Source organism: Ornithodoros turicata, unplaced genomic scaffold, assembly GCF_037126465.1.
Source record: "Ornithodoros turicata isolate Travis unplaced genomic scaffold, ASM3712646v1 ctg00000850.1, whole genome shotgun sequence".
NCBI lineage: Eukaryota > Metazoa > Arthropoda > Arachnida > Ixodida > Argasidae > Ornithodoros > Ornithodoros turicata.
The window spans coordinates 61504-77713 of NW_026999405.1; the positions used below are offsets into that span (position 1 = coordinate 61504).

At 44.9% G+C, this 16210-nt stretch overlaps 1 protein-coding gene across 3 annotated transcripts; it reads right to left on the bottom strand.

Moving 5' to 3' along the window:
* Positions 1-252: 252 nt before the first annotated feature.
* On the bottom strand, positions 253-15896 carry LOC135375316 (uncharacterized). Of its 3 annotated transcripts, XR_010417210.1 has the most exons (8): positions 15512-15888; positions 15181-15320; positions 11444-11586; positions 11212-11311; positions 9852-9930; positions 5363-5514; positions 466-681; positions 253-365 (listed from the first exon to the last, which is right to left on the bottom strand). XR_010417210.1 is itself a non-coding variant. In XM_064608057.1 (6 exons), the coding sequence occupies exons 1-6, from the start codon at positions 15650-15652 to the stop codon at positions 5449-5451; spliced, it is 699 nt and encodes a 232-aa protein (XP_064464127.1). In that variant the 5' UTR covers positions 15653-15893; the 3' UTR covers positions 5160-5448. The 3 variants fall into 3 exon arrangements, 2 of the variants coding, with proteins under 2 accessions (XP_064464127.1, XP_064464126.1); XM_064608057.1 differs by lacking the exons at positions 253-365; positions 466-681 and having other exon boundaries at positions 5160-5514; positions 11182-11311; positions 15512-15893; XM_064608056.1 differs by lacking the exons at positions 253-365; positions 466-681; positions 5363-5514 and adding an exon at positions 6849-7453 and having other exon boundaries at positions 15512-15896.
* Between the last annotated feature and the right edge of the window lie 314 nt (positions 15897-16210).

The window sequence follows — 16210 nt, forward strand, 5'->3', positions numbered from 1 at the left end:
TTTGTCCGTAGAGTAGGAAAGAGTCTGAATTATTACTAGGCTGCAGTTCCAAATCCACAAAATAACACTGTAGGTAGAGCCTGAAGTATTCGGGAAATATTTTTTTTTCAAATTCGAGGGGTAAAAATCGGGTAAATAAACACGCGCTCGAAATTCAAGCAAATTGGGGCGGAAAAACAAAAACTTCCTGTATGCTAAATTCAGGAAGAAACTGGGCTCACTTACTCAAAAGCTATCTGTACTGGTTCGGTAGAAACACTGATGTAATCGTATTTGCTGCTAAACGGGTTTGTGTGCATTCCTACGGACGTCTCAGTGAGGGCAGTTTGCCGGGTAAAAATCGGGTTTCACCCTGAAGAGGCAACCTGCAATTCGGGGTGCAAATTCGGAGAATCGGGTTAAACCCAGAAACTTCTAACTCTAACTATAAGTAACATAACAGCACAGTTGTTGTCAATAACATACCCGATCCTGTCTTGCAAGGGCTGGGTACCTTTCTAGAATCCCACCTACCGATGGGTTCTGCTCTCGTAACCACAATCGCCTGCTTTCAAATGTTGTCTTCATAGACTCAGATGCCCTTTCCATGTCTGGACAGACCTTCTTCAATTCACTGTCCATCCACTCGATGTGACCAGCAATACAAAAATCAGACTCTGGTGCCGTAATAACTTCTGGATGCTGCAACGATAACCGAGTGAGAATTATAAACATGGGCACAAAATATCCAGTCTACAGGGAAGGCACTGCTACAGTGGCTAATGTGTACAGTGTCTTTCTGCAATTTACTGCACATCTTCACTCTTCGGAGGAATGATCATGTTTGTGTTAAGTTTTACGTATTTCTGCGCTGTGCATGGCTATTGGTTTTGTAAATTAAAAAAAAGCTGTTCCCTGTTACCACATCGAGTCGCAACAATTCAGAAATTGGAGATATCATCTGTTACCAAAATGACAGTGATTAGCAGCGAATTAGCTGCGAATAGCGAAATTTCTATTGCGAATAGCTTAAGAATATTTCGCTTGCACCGCGAATCGAATCCGAAGGTTTCCTTCAGATGGCGAATCAAATTCGAGTAATCAGAAAAAGCCCAATTCGAATAATTCTGAATACCTCATGGTGAAATATTTTGTGGTGTTGTGCTCATTCAATGATGTTCTGCTCCAAACTTGTGAGAGTTTTCACCCAGCGTAACATATCATAAGAGAAGGATCCAGAAGGGTCCCTCTGTGTTGTGTATGGTAGGCTGCATTAGTGGGATTAACTTCATTAAGAGTTCGTCAACATGTTCCATGCAGCCTGCTTCATGTGCATCTCCTCATTTCTATGTTCGCATTGTAGATTTGCCGCACTCTTTTTAGAAACTGCACATATTTCCATCTGTTAGTGAATATGCTCCAAAGGCCAGGAGGTGTCATGTTTATTGGTAAAAGAACTCAGACTGCCACTACAACATAAAGAAAAACTAAAAGTTTGACGTTTCTGGAACAGTACTGGTCTTGGCTGAAATGCTTACTTATCTATTAACTATAGGTAGCAGTCCGCACAGGCCCAAGCAGCACAATGTACTGAAAGTCGAGTGCAATAGGGGTGGATAGGTAGGTGGAAGGCCTTCAACAGACTTGTGAAACTAAATAACGTTGAGAAGACACATACCGTCCACCCCTATTGCACTCGACTTTCAGTACATTGTGCTCCTTGGGGGGCCAAGGTGCTTGTTGACAGAATTGCTTATCTTTTTGATGAACCAAGATTCAATTTGTTTACGCACTTCCCATCGCTCTTCACGGGCTAAAATGTCAAGGTTACCTAGGTCAACTTTGTGTCCGGTTAGCCGCACGTGGTCACATGGTTCAGTTGGATCTTTGGTCGATTTGGTCCCATCTATGTTCCTTCGTTCTTGTGCTTGTTTTTTGTCTTGTTGCACTGGCAGAGACGGCTGGCCATTTTTCGCAGCGTGTCTGGTAAACAACACCAGGTTCGTTGTCAAGGGTTGTCTTGTCATTTGGATGGCTCAGACGAGCTTCTAAGTGTCCTCTCTGGCTCAAAACTTGTTCTTACGTTCGATTGTGATAAAATTCGTCGTATAGGTTGGAAACCCCTTTTATACGAGGAATTGAGACGTAGGAACTTTCTGGCGCTTGCTGCGTTTCTTTTTTGTCTTCCCGTTGGCCTCCGGTGGAAGGTGTCGTTGATGAAAGTCTCGGGGTAACACTTGGGTCGTAAATTGTACTCTATAATTTCCAGTTCTTTCGTTTCTTCTTTGTGGGTAGACGAATGTTCAAAGATGGATCACGGATCGGACCACGGACCGTTTATGTTCCAAAGGGCGGTCTGATCTGTAGTGGAGGACTTGACCCGAGTCACAGGGTTTCCTGTATACTGACGTGCATATAGTACCATCCGGGTTCCCGTGAATCATGACGTCTAAGAAGGGGATGTTTCCCTACGAGTCGTGGTCATAGGTTGCAGGGGTGGACGTTGTTGTGAAAGTCTGAGAAGGTGTCGGCGTAATTCTTCTTAATGATGATAAACGTATCGTCCACATATTGTCGATAAAAAGACCCTCTCGGTCCAGCTTCCGAAAGGGCAAGTAATGGTGTGAAGCCGACTTGCTGAACTGAGCCGTAGACCAAAAGAACAATGGCGGCAACGTGAAGTGGGCTTCACCTGACTCTGGAGTGTAATGAGGCGAAGCAGACTTGCAAAATGGAGACAGCAAAACCTCGCTTCAATAATATACGAAAGTTTTGAATACTGAAACTAGGTTGCAGATAGCATAAGATATTAAATTCGTATCCGAAATATTCGTACACCTCTAGTGACTAGCGTAGGTTGTTGGGTGAAAAATACGGGAGAAAAGGGGGAAAAAATAGGTAGGGGAAAAAAGCAGTAGCTGACGACAAACTGAGAGGTGCCTTCAACATGTATTTACCAACGTGGTCATTCCACACTGATTCCCGAATGCAGAGTAAATCTTCTAGTACAGCGATCCATTTGGACAAAGTCTGGACTACTTCAAACATGTACAGCATGGTACTGAGCACTGACTGAGAGCACCACGACTCCAGAATGTTGAACGTGTTGAAAAGAACTGAAAAGAACTTGTTCAAGTGTCACAACCCTTTTAAGGTCGTGACACTTCAATGAGTGCTGTTAACTGCAGCATGCATGCATTGTATGCACACTAGAGTATTGAGGTTTTTTTTTCTACCTGTCATACTTGGTAAGATATAAGTCTCAAACATATGCACCAGTCAAGCTCTGACGTCACAGCTTTCACAATTTACATTGGTAGTTGTAAGAATGTGACCTTCCTCACTGGCAGAGACAGCTGCCATGATGTCAGAGCTGCAAAAGTTTTTGCAGCGCCAGTTTTCTCCACATAGTTTAGTGTAACACTCAGTGTTGTAGAACTTTGCAATGCAAGTTCACAGCGATGTAAATAACTGCATTTTATATACACGTATATACACGTTATATATGTATATCCGGAATCAGTTGAGACCAAACGTCGCAACTCCTTTAAACTACCCTACTACTATATAATATTGCTGGTCACTCAATAATAAATTATTTTGTGCCAACCTTATGTGACACCTTCCGACTTTGCAGATCCAGTACATCTTTATTCGACGCTGGCTGCCATGATCGATATTTGAATGTGATCACTTCTCCATGCAGCTGACTATAAACAACAACAAATTTATTACGAGAAGATGAATGGGGTGTTCATCGCCAGAGGCGATACTCTACCCCATTGTGGGGTGGGGATGTGGGGAGTGGAAGAATGAGCCCCTTCACAATAAGGATCGAAGTCCTATGGTGTCCAGAAGAGCTTTGAGGGCAGGGTGTTTGTGGGGACTATCAACAAGGTTCCCCATACACCCATCAATTTTAAACTGATTTGGATTTATCCAAAAAGCTAATTATGGGTTCCAGTAGCTGAGAGCTCGGCAAGGACGGCCATGCCCTGATGCCTAGCTGGACGAGGTTAATTTCCTTTTGCGTTGAGATTGCCCCACGTTGTATGGGACCAGCCCTCGCAACAAGGAACAGCGGCCCAGTTGATCTAAATGAATTATGCAGCAAGCCTTAAAAAAAACTGCAAAGCATTTGTGTAATGTGCAAAATTCGGTCCTTGCCATGAAGCAGCTCGACATAGGAGCCACTGAATAGGGTACCTTACTCAGTTAGTAGGGTGTTTACTATGTTACCCAATTCAATATGAGCACATCCTGAGTTCATTTCGACCACTTACCAGGTCTCCCCTGAAAATTTCCAGCTCCGAGATAAATAATTGAGGGTTGACGCGAGACAACTGAGATGATCAGCGACGCCACAGCAATCGATCTGTAGATTGCTTTTGTCCACCTAAGGGTTATTTAACGGGCGATGAAAGTTCATCACACGGCACCCCGTATTTAACGTCCCTCGCAAAAGACGGCGTGTCTAAGCAACTTGTACCCTGCCACCAAGTTGCTGGCGTTGACGGCCGGGTTCGAACCCGCGATCTCTGGATCAGAAGGCGAACACGCTACCGACTGAGCCACCGAGGCCGGTTCCAACTCCTAGAGAAGGATGTACTAAACCTTTTTCTCTGAATCATGCTCCCAGTCCAAACTAAAAGCGGACAAAAAGGAGTACAGATAACACCCAAACTGCGTTCCTGAAAGGGCACATATTGGTGCAACACAGGCAGTAAATTGGAATGGAAGGGACAAGGTGAAGGGATATCCTGATTTCAGAATGTTCACATCGAAAGGGGATCACACAGACATTGTTGTCTGCAAGTGAGGCCAGATAACCGCTTTTGTGCAATGCAGCTTCTCATTCATTCTGTGAGTATTATGTGACGACTCTCAGTCATCTTTTTCTCTCAAAGTGCCGGATATTACTTCAGTTGAAGAAAAGAAACTATGAAAAACTTTCAATTATCGGGCATCCTCTGAATATAACTGAATAACTAAGCTCCGAAAAACTGGAACCGCGACTATGCAGTCTCAACTGTATCTTGAATGAATAGTGAAAACAGAACTCTCCATGGTTACAATATTGGCGCCATAGAAGTTGTAGGCACACAGCATGAACGAAAATCAATTTTTTTAATGGACGTCGATTTGACAACATGTGTGCTGTCTATCGCATCCTCCAAACACCTCAGTATTACAGCACACACCAACGGAAGCCGATGGAACCCAGACTGTGACAAACCTGTCTACTAGCATTGTACATGTAGAACCCCCCCCCCCCCACAACCACTGCAAAGTTACTTCACTGCCCAGAAGGATTTATGGCAATGTTAACCCTGTACCACATGTAAAGTTTGTCGAACCGTAGCACAAAGAAAGTTGAACTCACATTAGAGTCTCTGCAGAAGCGCTTCGCGTTAGGTGACTGCGCAATAACTCTTTTACCGTACTTCATCTTGTGGGCCTTGACGTCTTCTATGGTGTGTATTTTTCTCCTCTCGTACTTCGCTTTGAATCGAAGTCATGCCCGCTGCACGAGTCCTGCAGCAGATTCCAAGGATCCAACATCAATGGTTACAATTTGATTTGTACATAAAATGTGTATTCACGAGAGCAGCATTACTCAGAATATTCTGCGGGGATGCGCAAAACACCATAGATGTCCTCGCTTCCTGCTGCGTCATGTCTTTTTGTGCTCTTCTAACGATGGCGAACACTACTCAGCTCAGCGACAAGACTTATTCCCTGGCAGACAGCACAGCCAAAGGTGTCGTCTGCTATCTGCGCAGGATGCCACTCCCTATACAATTGAACCTGGTTAATATGAGTAAAACCTCGTCAATGCAACATCCCTCTTTATGACCCTTTTTCTCGGGTACCTTTTCCTCGCAATAACTTCCGCATGTACGTAATTCCTGTTCGTTAATATGACATTTCATTTATATGACAATGACTGGTATTTTCCACATAACTAGGGTCGAACACGTGTACTTTACCCTCATTACTGTGACTATTGGTCATTGAACCGGCAGTTCTCCCTACCTATAACGGCCAAAACGCGGGCCCGTGTTCGGTGTGATTTATGATGCCCCTGTCTGACATGCTTACAAGCAGGGATTCAAAACTGGAATGTAACCGAGAACCGCTTGGTACCCACATTTTTTCAATAACTGTAACCGGAAGGTAACCATAATTTACCATGGACAATTAACTGAAACCATAACCTAAACCGCAAAATGTGATTTCAGTTCAGTTCATATGAATCAGTTCAAGCGTGAACGCGAACAACTTTGGATGTGATATTTGAATCGCTTTACAACTGTGATTAGTGGTGCAGTATGTGCTTCTATTCAAGTGAGATCTCTTCGCTGTGTGTTTTTCATTCAGAGGTTTTAGACAGCATACGCGCTTGGACCCATAATCGGATGACATATATTGCGTACGCCCCTAAGAGTTATGAACTGTATTATCGTGATCATTGGAGATACACAGCGCTGCACACTGGTTGTTTCCGCATCTGTTTGCTCAACTGCTGAACGCACACAGTTTTTCTCGACTTGTAGCTTGTTACAGCACGAGCGAAATTAATGTGCACAAGATAACAGACATCGCAACAAATTATTTTGCGGGGAATGTCGCAAACAGTGAAAGAGTGTCCAAGACAAGAACTGTACTACTACTCTTTCACAGACAGCGATTCTCTTTCTTCGAACTCGCAGATGGCATTGCACCTCTCTTTCGTAGCGCAACAGATGAATACATTTATTTTTATCCGTTTGCAGTTCGTGGCTCATTTTGTGAGATCCATGCAGCCTGTAGATACATCCTTAAGAAAACTAAAAAAAAAAAAAGAAGAAGCACGGGTTCAAGTGTTTGGCAACCGGTAACTGCAATTATTAAAACGGCGAATCCTGTAACCGTAACTGCTTTCAGAATTCTGACACTGAACCTTAACCGTAACCAAACCGATATTCATTTCAGTTTCAGTCCCTGCTTACAAGAGCTCGGTCCCTGGTCGCATGGTCATAGTGACCAGCTGTAGTCATACGGCGTTCATCGACCGTGTCGCAAAAGCGCTAAAGAACAGCGCTGATTGGCGGAATGAAGGAGCGGATACATGTGCGTCACATTCAAGAGCGACCGTGCGCCCACCAGGATCTCGCAGACTCCGACATTTTCAAGGAATAAAGCGTTATATATTCTTTTAAAATGCTTCATTATTCATCTTTTCATACCAGTTTACGTAATTCTCTGCTTTTTGAAGCTTAGTAAAGGGCATGGTACAACTCGTAACACAATTAATATGACAATTTGTTCTGTGACCAAAATCCAAGGGAAGGGCTGTAATCATATTAACGGGTTTGACATGAGATACTGAGGAACTTCCGCCCTGTGAGCAGCGTTTCGCCTTTTCTTCTGCTACGGTATATCCGTGGGAACGCTGCTCGTGTGAATGCACAGTAAGCATCGGAGTTATTTCCTGGAATATGTCCCCAAATTATTAAGCTTGTCCTTTACGAGCTAAAAACAATTAGTGAGAGAGAGAGAGAGATTATGGTTTTAATGGCACAAAGGCAACAAAGGCCATAGAGCGCTAAAAATACGGTGAGTGTGTGAGAGATGTTTATGGGAGAGATGAGAGTGGGATGTGAGAGAGTGTGGTAGTTAAAAGCTATCTACAGGTATGAGCGATGAGATGGACCAGGATAAGAAAGAGGAGGGTGAACAGGCTAACGTGCTTGGCGGACGATAACAAGTGAGTATCTACAAGTGTGAGCGATGAGGTGATCCAGGATGAGATGTTTACATGAGGAGTTCGGTGATACTGGATAAAAGCGGAGCAATACTTAACATCTACATCTGACTATGTAATCCACACATGGTCAAAAATTGGATGACATTATCAAACGGCACAAGAGGAGTGTCACCCAGTAGAAGGGCTGGGTGGAGTGGGACATGGTATCTGTAGAATGCGGTGAAATAATGTTGGCGTTGGTGTTCGAAGTGAGGGCAGGATGCCAGTACGTGCAAGACAGTCAAGCTGTCACCGCAGTGCGCACAAGCTGGCGGATCCTGACCTCTCAGTAGGTAGTGATGCGTGAGCCATGTGTGCCCAATCCTCAATCTCGCGTAAAGAACTTCGGATGATCTGTTGATGTGTTCAGTCCGATGCGGGGGGGAAACGTGTGGCTGTGTGAGGTGTAGCTTGTTATTTTCTTCCATGTCCCACTCCTGCTGCCACTGTGTGTAGACAGCTCTCTTTAACACTGGCAGAATGTCTTGGTATGGTAGTCCTAGAGCTGACTCCTCTTGTGCCAACGCTCGCCGAGCCTCACGGTCGGCGCGTTCATTCCCCGGGATCCCAGTGTTGCTGGGGACCCAGCATAGACAGACCGAAAAGCCTCGAAACAAAGTTGGGTCGCAAGCGCTCGTACCCGCTTGACGAGGTGATTCTTGCTGTCATAGCATGAAAGCAGCGCACGCACAGAGCTTAGCGAATCGGAATAAATTACTGAATTTTGAAGGTCGTTTTGTTGAATGTGCCGCAGAGCCCGGAGAATCGCGTAAAGCTCTGCGGTGAAAACTGTGGCCTTCGTGTTGAGGCGTGCCGTCATAATAGAATCACCTTCAAAGGCAACGGCCTCCACACCATTGCTTACTTTGGTCCCATCAGTGTAGATTGCATGGTGGTTTCCGAAGTTACGGTGAATCTCCAGGAATTCCTGGAGAATGACAGTGTGTGCAGAGGATTGTTTGTCAAACTGTGTCATTTTTAAATTGGATTGTATGAGATGTCTCTGTCAAGGCGCAGCATCGAGGACTGCCTGCTGCAGGGGAACGCCAAATGGACTGGATCCCAGACGGGAACTCGCCGCCTGCACGCGAAGCGGAAACGAGGGTACAACAGAGGGCTTTGCAAGGAAGAGTCGCTCCAGAGCGGGGTTCACAACTGGGTCATCGCCCTGGCACCTGTACTTTAGCGCAGCCTTCACATATTCAAATTGTCTCCGTCTCTCGAGCGACCATTCATTGCCCTCAACATACAAACTCTTCACAGGGGACGTCCGGAAGGCACCGGTGGCGAGTCGGATGGCGAATTAGTACAGCTTGGAAGAAAAGTTTACGGAACATGGTATTAGCGTATTCTTTCATCGGATCGGCCTCCTGCTCGATATCAGGAAGAGTTTGAATAAGAAACGGTGACTGACTATTCTGTCCAGCTCTCAGTGTGTGTGTGTCTGCTCCTGCTTGCTCCTAGGGTGTTGCCCCAATGGAGAAATGAGACACCCCGGTGTTCTGTAAACTTTTGTCTCAAGATGTACTATGGAGACTATTATTCAAGAATCAGACATTCAGTCTTGGCTAGACTAAGCCACAAGTAACTTGTATTTGTAACAAGTTGCCACTTCTGCTGAAAGTTGCTGCAAGTTACTCAGGTAAGTTCTGTACATTTCCTACGCATCAATCTTCAAGCAACGTGTTTTGTTTCTTCTTACATTCTTAAGAAATATGTGTAGCAGGAAATCTCCAGCCCTTAAGCCCTTAAGTGGTCTTAATGGTTTTAAAAGGATGTGTTCGACTCAGTACAAACGAGCCTAAAGAAGCGTATTGACAGACAGACAGCATATGGGAGTGCTGGATCAAAAACAAATGGCTATCATGGCTACGCTTGTTACATGACAAACAAATGCATGTACATAAATATGCTTACATCCACAAAATTACATAGATACACAAAAACAAATTTAGTATGTAACATTAATGGCCCAACTTTTTCTACAATTATTAAAAAAAATACGAGCAACTGAAGGCTTCCCATGCTGAAGTTAGGGAGTAATATTCTGGTTAATGATTAGTATACAAATGATATATCTTACATATCCAACAGCGTCACGGAGCTGGCCATAACGCAGCACCAGTAGACGAGCTGCTTCACCATACAGATTCCCAGGGTACCTTCAGTGCCAGAAAAAGTACATGCAACAGAAATATGTGTCCCAATGGCAATGGCACCTGTTTGCTTCCTCAGAATCCAATGACACAGAGTCCATGACAGAATATCTATTTCATGACATGTATGCAAAGGTTTAAACACTGCAGAATATGAAGTAACATATTTCAGTTTCTTCTATGCACCTGTAATATAGATTAATGGGCGAGCTCTTTACATCCCCCACTTCACAGCAATGAAAGATAACGCAAGATAGCACAATGAATAGAGCCTGAAGTTTTCGGGAAATATTTTTTCCTGAATTCAGGGTGCAAAAATCGGGTAAATAAATATGTGCACTAAATTCATGCAAATTCGGGTGAAAAACCTTCCAGTACACTAAATTCGGGAAGAAGTCGGGCTCAGTTACTCAAGCTAACTGTACTGAGGAAAGTCACTGAAAAGGTTAGTCAGCTGTAGGACTCGAACGTAGGAATCTTCTGGATTGCCTGTACTGCCTGGAACTGTACTGGTTTCGTACAAACGGTGATTGAACTGTGATGGAAACAGAGCCGTGTTTGGCAGCAACGAATGGGGTCCCCAGGAGGCAAAGATTGGTGGCATCCAATTAGACAGCAGGAGAAGCATGCGCATGCCTATCGTGGCCGCGTGAATTTGGAGCAGGTCCGATCGTAGCGTTCTGTATATTAGCGGCATGATGCGTGCTGGCGCATTTTCCAATACAGATTTACTGGACTGTAGCACAGAACAGTTCTACCAAATGTTCCACCGACAGCATTTTTCTTCACGTCCTTCGGACAGCGACGCCAGCCCACTCCTCAACACGCACTATGTTTTTAACCGGGACTTCTTCGTGGCATTTCACGCGCAGCATGGACTAAACACGTCGATGCACAAGATGAAACGACGTTCATTGCTTAGCACCGACGCAAGAAAAAGTCAGGAATAATTTCGATTGTACTTCTGTAATGGAATCAACGCTTTAAATTATGATAACAACGTCCAAATTGATATAGCGTGTAACGCAATATGGAGTGAACTTGTTTTTGCATTTTAGTGCCCCTTTAACCTTTTTTTTCCTCGCCACCACCAGTAGTGGAAACTGATTATCTCGAACAATAAAGTTGCATTTCATGAAATCTGCATACTTTGCGGCAAAGCTTCCGACAAAGCTTCCAACAAACGGAACAACTTTTCCATTCCCTTGGAGTTACATTTAAGAGGAGACCACAGTAAACGTAACATGAGGTACTTACGAGGTACTTCCAGTGTATAAGGGTACATACAGGGTATACTGGCTTATGTCACGATTGAGCCACAGCACAGTCCTGTTCCTAAATGTGTTCGGAACGTCGGCCGCGGACTTGAAGGTGTGCAGCGCCGCGGCTATGTCGTAAGGAAGATCGAGTAAGGTGTAGTTCAGAATGGTGAACCTCGGTACCACGTCCTCGAACGGCACCGTCCCTCCCTTTTGCGACGGCGGCAGCGCTCGTGGCTGTGCCACCAACTGCGGCTCACCTTGTTGCTCGGTCGGTGGGGCGTGCTGCACTTGTACTGCACGCTGCAGGGTAGGAGCAGTTGATGATATGGCCTGGTAATGATGATGGGGTTGTGGGGGCGGTGCAGTCGTGTGCGACTGCAGCGGGAGCTGTGGAGCGTCCCTGAAAACGTACAAATAAATAAATAACAATAGTTTATTTTACCAACGACTTGGCAGGAGGCCCAGGCTAAAAGCTGTTATGAAAGCAGCTTCATGGGGCCCGTTAATCTGACATACTCGCTTTATGAGCGTTTTTCTCGGGAACCGTTCCGCTGGCACGTAAATCCCTCTCATTAATACTGCAATCCCTTTATCGGACAATGAGCAAGATTTCAGTCACAAGTACGGTCAAACAGTCATTATCTTCCGGCTATTATAACCGCGTCACACGACACTCAGAGTAGCCCCCCCCGGGAGAGGCTATGTCGTACACTCTAAAAAATAAAACACCTTTTTAGGTGTAATTGGGGTGTATTTGGGGTGTATCAATTGCTTTACTCCCTTATTACACCCTCAAGGAAAAGAATACACCCTGTTTTTGGTCTGAAATGGGTGTAATATGTGTATGTCCCGCTCTGCAGGGTGTAATTTTGAGAATTGGTGTGAAAAAGGTGTAGTGGCCATCAAATTTCTAATGCTTCGCTACGGCACGTCTGGCAACAGTGTGCTGTTTACTCTGTGTTCTCCAGCTATGGCGGTTGGAGTTAGTTGTGGCAGTTTTCGTGTTCTTTGGGGAGGTCGTTTGGTGAACTACAGGTCATTTGACCATCTGAGTTTAGTATGACACTGCAAGGATTATGGTTCCGAGTCTCGAACGGATGCAAGCAACAGATGCGCCGTGCCCATCGGATCGAGTAACTTGTCCGAGCGTCTCGCTGCAGCGTGCTGTTTGGTAAGTGTTGTCGGTGTATTTTGTCTTGTCTGCTTGTCTGGTTGATTGACGTGCCTTTGAAGCGGGTATTTTGAGATTATGTTTGAACCTTAAGTGGAATGCACGGATTAGATCAGAGAACAGTGCGCGTGGCGTTGTAACGGTCACATGTGGCCGTTAGGCAAAGTCAAGGGGTATACGCAACAAACGCAGTTGGTGCAATTTGTGGTAGCAAGTAAAGCAGCCGGCAAGAGTCAACAACTCAAGAGGCAAGAGGTAGCGGGCAATGAAACCACAAGGAACCCTCTGATTTCCGGTCAGATGTGCTCTGTCAATGGCTGTGCGCGTCTTCTGAACCAGGCCCTGGCAAGTTTGTGTGTTGGCGATGTCAGAATGGTGTAATTGGTAATACACTTGACCAGAAATATGAGAGGTATGGGCTCGGGTCTCGCTACAGACACTTCGCTCACCCTTTACCGATTGCCGCTTTGTAGGGACATTGGTCTTTTAACTACACTATGATTGTGTGCTTCTTAATTTCTACGTTATTTTAGTATAATCGTCTGATTTTTAACTAGTCACAATATTACCATGGTTTTGGCTTATTATAGCTTGAGTTGCTTTTGCGCCAATAAAATTCAATCATCATCATCATTTATCGATTGCCTTACTTTCTACCTTGAGCTGCTTGCATGTTGGCGAGGGCTGTGTTTGCGTATACTCATAAACCTTCTCTGGCCTCAGCCATCTGCGTAACTATCATGTAATTTGGGGTTCGCCGTTAATTTGATCAAGGCGTTTCACAATTCATTTTTTTCTATCACTACAGAGGCAGAACTTCTCTTGGTCTCACCGTAATACCTTTATCTTGGTCGACAAGTTGGTGGACACTTTTATGTTTTGTATTGTGCGGTGACTATGTAATTCTTATTGCAGTGCATGCAGTGTATTATGGGTAATTCAAATAAAGAATATGACTTATTTTAACCGTTGTGTTTCTGTTGTCCTCGGTATAACACCCTTACTGAAGGGTGTTGTCTTGCCTGGGGGTGTAGACATACACCAAAAAGGGAGTCATTTAGGGTACCGCTAGGTTACACCAAAAGAGGTGTTCGGAGAACACCCTTTCTGAGGGGTGTAGTTTTGCCAGAGGGTGTATATATACACCAAAAAGGGAGTCAGTTAGGGTATCGTCAAATTACACCCAAAAAGGAGTTATATTTTTTAGGGTGTACCTCGCTCAAAGGGTGAAACGTGTTAAAGAAGGGCATCAAGGTTTGGGATGTCCCCTGAAATCGCTGAATTATACTCATGTCACTTTTCAAACCACCGAAGTGCTCTAAAAGGCGGCGACCAGATGTCCAGTCTTTATCACTTACAGCTTCTTCGATAGATTTTGAAGCGCTGTTCCCCGAGCATCACTGTCGATCAGCAGTGTTTGATCTTCCACGAGCCATGTCGTACCATTCACGTGTCCGTACCACACCGCGCAGGCGTGGCGTTTCTACTTTCTTTCTTGGAGTATGTACGAATAAATAAATTAATCGTGAATTAAACTTGTCTCTAGTCCAGCATGATTTGTTCTCTATCTTCCTAACTGAGCTCATGCTGGAGCGAAACTACTTCTTCAATTTCTCCCAAAAACTTCTAGAAGGTTAAAATTTGCGGGAATTTTTCACCTCTCTCCCCAAGAGCATCCTGTAGGTGCGCACTAGCACCATGCAAATATTCAATTTTTTCTAATACTAGGGCAAATAATTTTACATTTAACTCGATTTGATTCAAACTGACAATGGAATTATCTATTTGAACTGATGTTTCTTCCAAACCGAACAGATTCAAACTGTTAAAAAAGTGAATAAGGCTAAAAAGGAGCGCTACTTGATATTCTAAACCGTATGAACGTGTCGTGTAACAGAGAACCCTCTTTATTACGACAACCGCCATTCCCGTGGATTTTGATCGTAAAGCAAATTTTGATGCTCACAAGAAACACATCGCCACGTAGAATAAAAGTCTACGTAGTTGCGAAGATTCTGAAGAAGTCTGTCACGTATGTCTACTTAGAGCAATCCCGGTAGTCAAGTTTTCTAAATGGACACTAGCGCCGTTAATAGGCCTTCTGCAAAATGGGAAGCGCCATCTCTGGGACGCGGTTGCAACTGGGGCGGCCATCTTCGTGTTGTCGACGGCGCAAGTGCGCGGTATTGTCTGATGCTTCACAGATAGCTCGCTTGCACGTCGTGATTCTCGTTAGTGCAGCAAAAATGCCTCCGCATTGCTCAAAGAATAACGGCGCAACCTTTAGCGTTTTGCTTGCTGGTAATCGATGCAATCCGTGGTCGCCCCTGCTGTGCTTTGGCAATTCGAAAAAAAAAATGTTACGCATAATCCCGAGGTCAGCAACTTCAATCCTTGTCGGCCTATTTAACATGCGTCATCCTCAGCCTGAAGTATGTGGTAGCCTGAAAAACGGTCACAGAGCTAGCATGTCAGATTAACGGGGTGATACCAACAAGGGTTCACGGCACGGGTCCCGGACAAAAGCTCACCAGACATAAGCTCACCGCACCAATGTGTGAAATATGTAAAAGGATCTCCTGACCTAACCTTGGTAGGTTTCTCTGGTGAGCTGTTGTCCGCCCCCGGTGAGATTTTGTCCGGTGGCTTTCGTCCGCACTCCTCCCTGCACATGCTGTATGCGTGTTTATATCCGTACATGCGTCGCATGTGTGCCCGGTAGCGCAGGCACCTGTATATAGTGGGAGTGGGAACTGACATTTCCATGGTTTCGCGACTCAAAATCGCTCGAGCTGAATATGCCCTGAAGAGCAATGCACTTACATTCCTACTGGCGCTCCACATTTTCTGCATTGTCCTTGCTGTGGATCTCGCTTCGAGTCGGTGACAAGGATCAAGTCCTTGTCTTTGAGCATTGTAGTTTCATCATAATCCAGATAGCACCTAAATTCTTCATTGAAAACCTGGTAAAAGATGCAAACGAAGTGAAGCATGGGCCAGTCGTGCTTTTACTGTTTAAGTTCTTTTTTAGCCACTTTTTGGTTTTTAAGTGTAAAGGAGTCACAAGTCGCATCCAAAGAAAATCTACACGAACCCGAAGATCAAAAACGAAATCGCCAAACAAATTAGGGAATGAAAAGTATTGATCCTTTACCTGAATCAGAGACGAGCTCACATCAAGGATTTCTTCGAACCTAAGAGAAATGGCTACTTTCACATCATCGAGTGTACAGTTGAACGGTAATTCTATCAGTCGCTTATGATTTTCGTAACAAGCCACACACCGCAAAGACATGTTTTGTAACGGGATAATTGATTAGACAATCGATACTGGCTCAACAGAACGAAACCCATAGAGTGCAGATGCGACAGACTACATTAGCTTCCGAATGTAGACGTTCCCCTCGATCCATGAGGAGGTCGGAGAAACTAAGCAGCGAAACAAACCAACGACAAATCTGTCGAAAATAGACCACATCGAACACCGCACTGTTCCAAACACACAGCACTCCCGTTTGTTTGGTGTTTTCACGAAGTTTTCCGACGCCTCCGCGAGACGTCACCCGCATCGTTAGCTATGGGCACCGTGCGCTAGAGTTTTCTGTCGACGGCAGCGGTCCCTCAAGGGGAAACGCGGCTTTATGCCCTGGTACCAGACCGCAGCGTCTAGCAGTGCTGTGCAAATACTTGGTCAAAAGAGCTGTCTCCTCGCCGTGTGGGTCTGTTGACTGTTCCTCATTACGCCGGAGCTTCCTCTTCTCCTCGACAAGGAGTCTGGCTTTCACTTCCTTCGTGAACGAGAACGAGAAGCGCCCAATATCGAAACTCTCAAAAGCTGTTAACACTTCCCTTC

What these genes read in the sequence shown, in the direction of transcription:
- LOC135375316 (XM_064608056.1), bottom strand. Translation starts at nt 15,652, where the DNA reads ATGTCTTTGCGGTGTGTGGCTTGTTACGAAAATCATAAGCGACTGATA. An exon ending in TGTGGAGCGCCAGTAGGAAT is followed by an intron (nt 11,587 to 15,180) that starts GTAAGTGCATTG and finishes GTACGTTTTCAG; the next exon opens with GGACGCTCCACAGCTCCCGC. An exon ending in GACATAAGCCAGTATACCCT is followed by an intron (nt 9,931 to 11,211) that starts GTATGTACCCTT and finishes CTGGCACTGAAG; the next exon opens with GTACCCTGGGAATCTGTATG.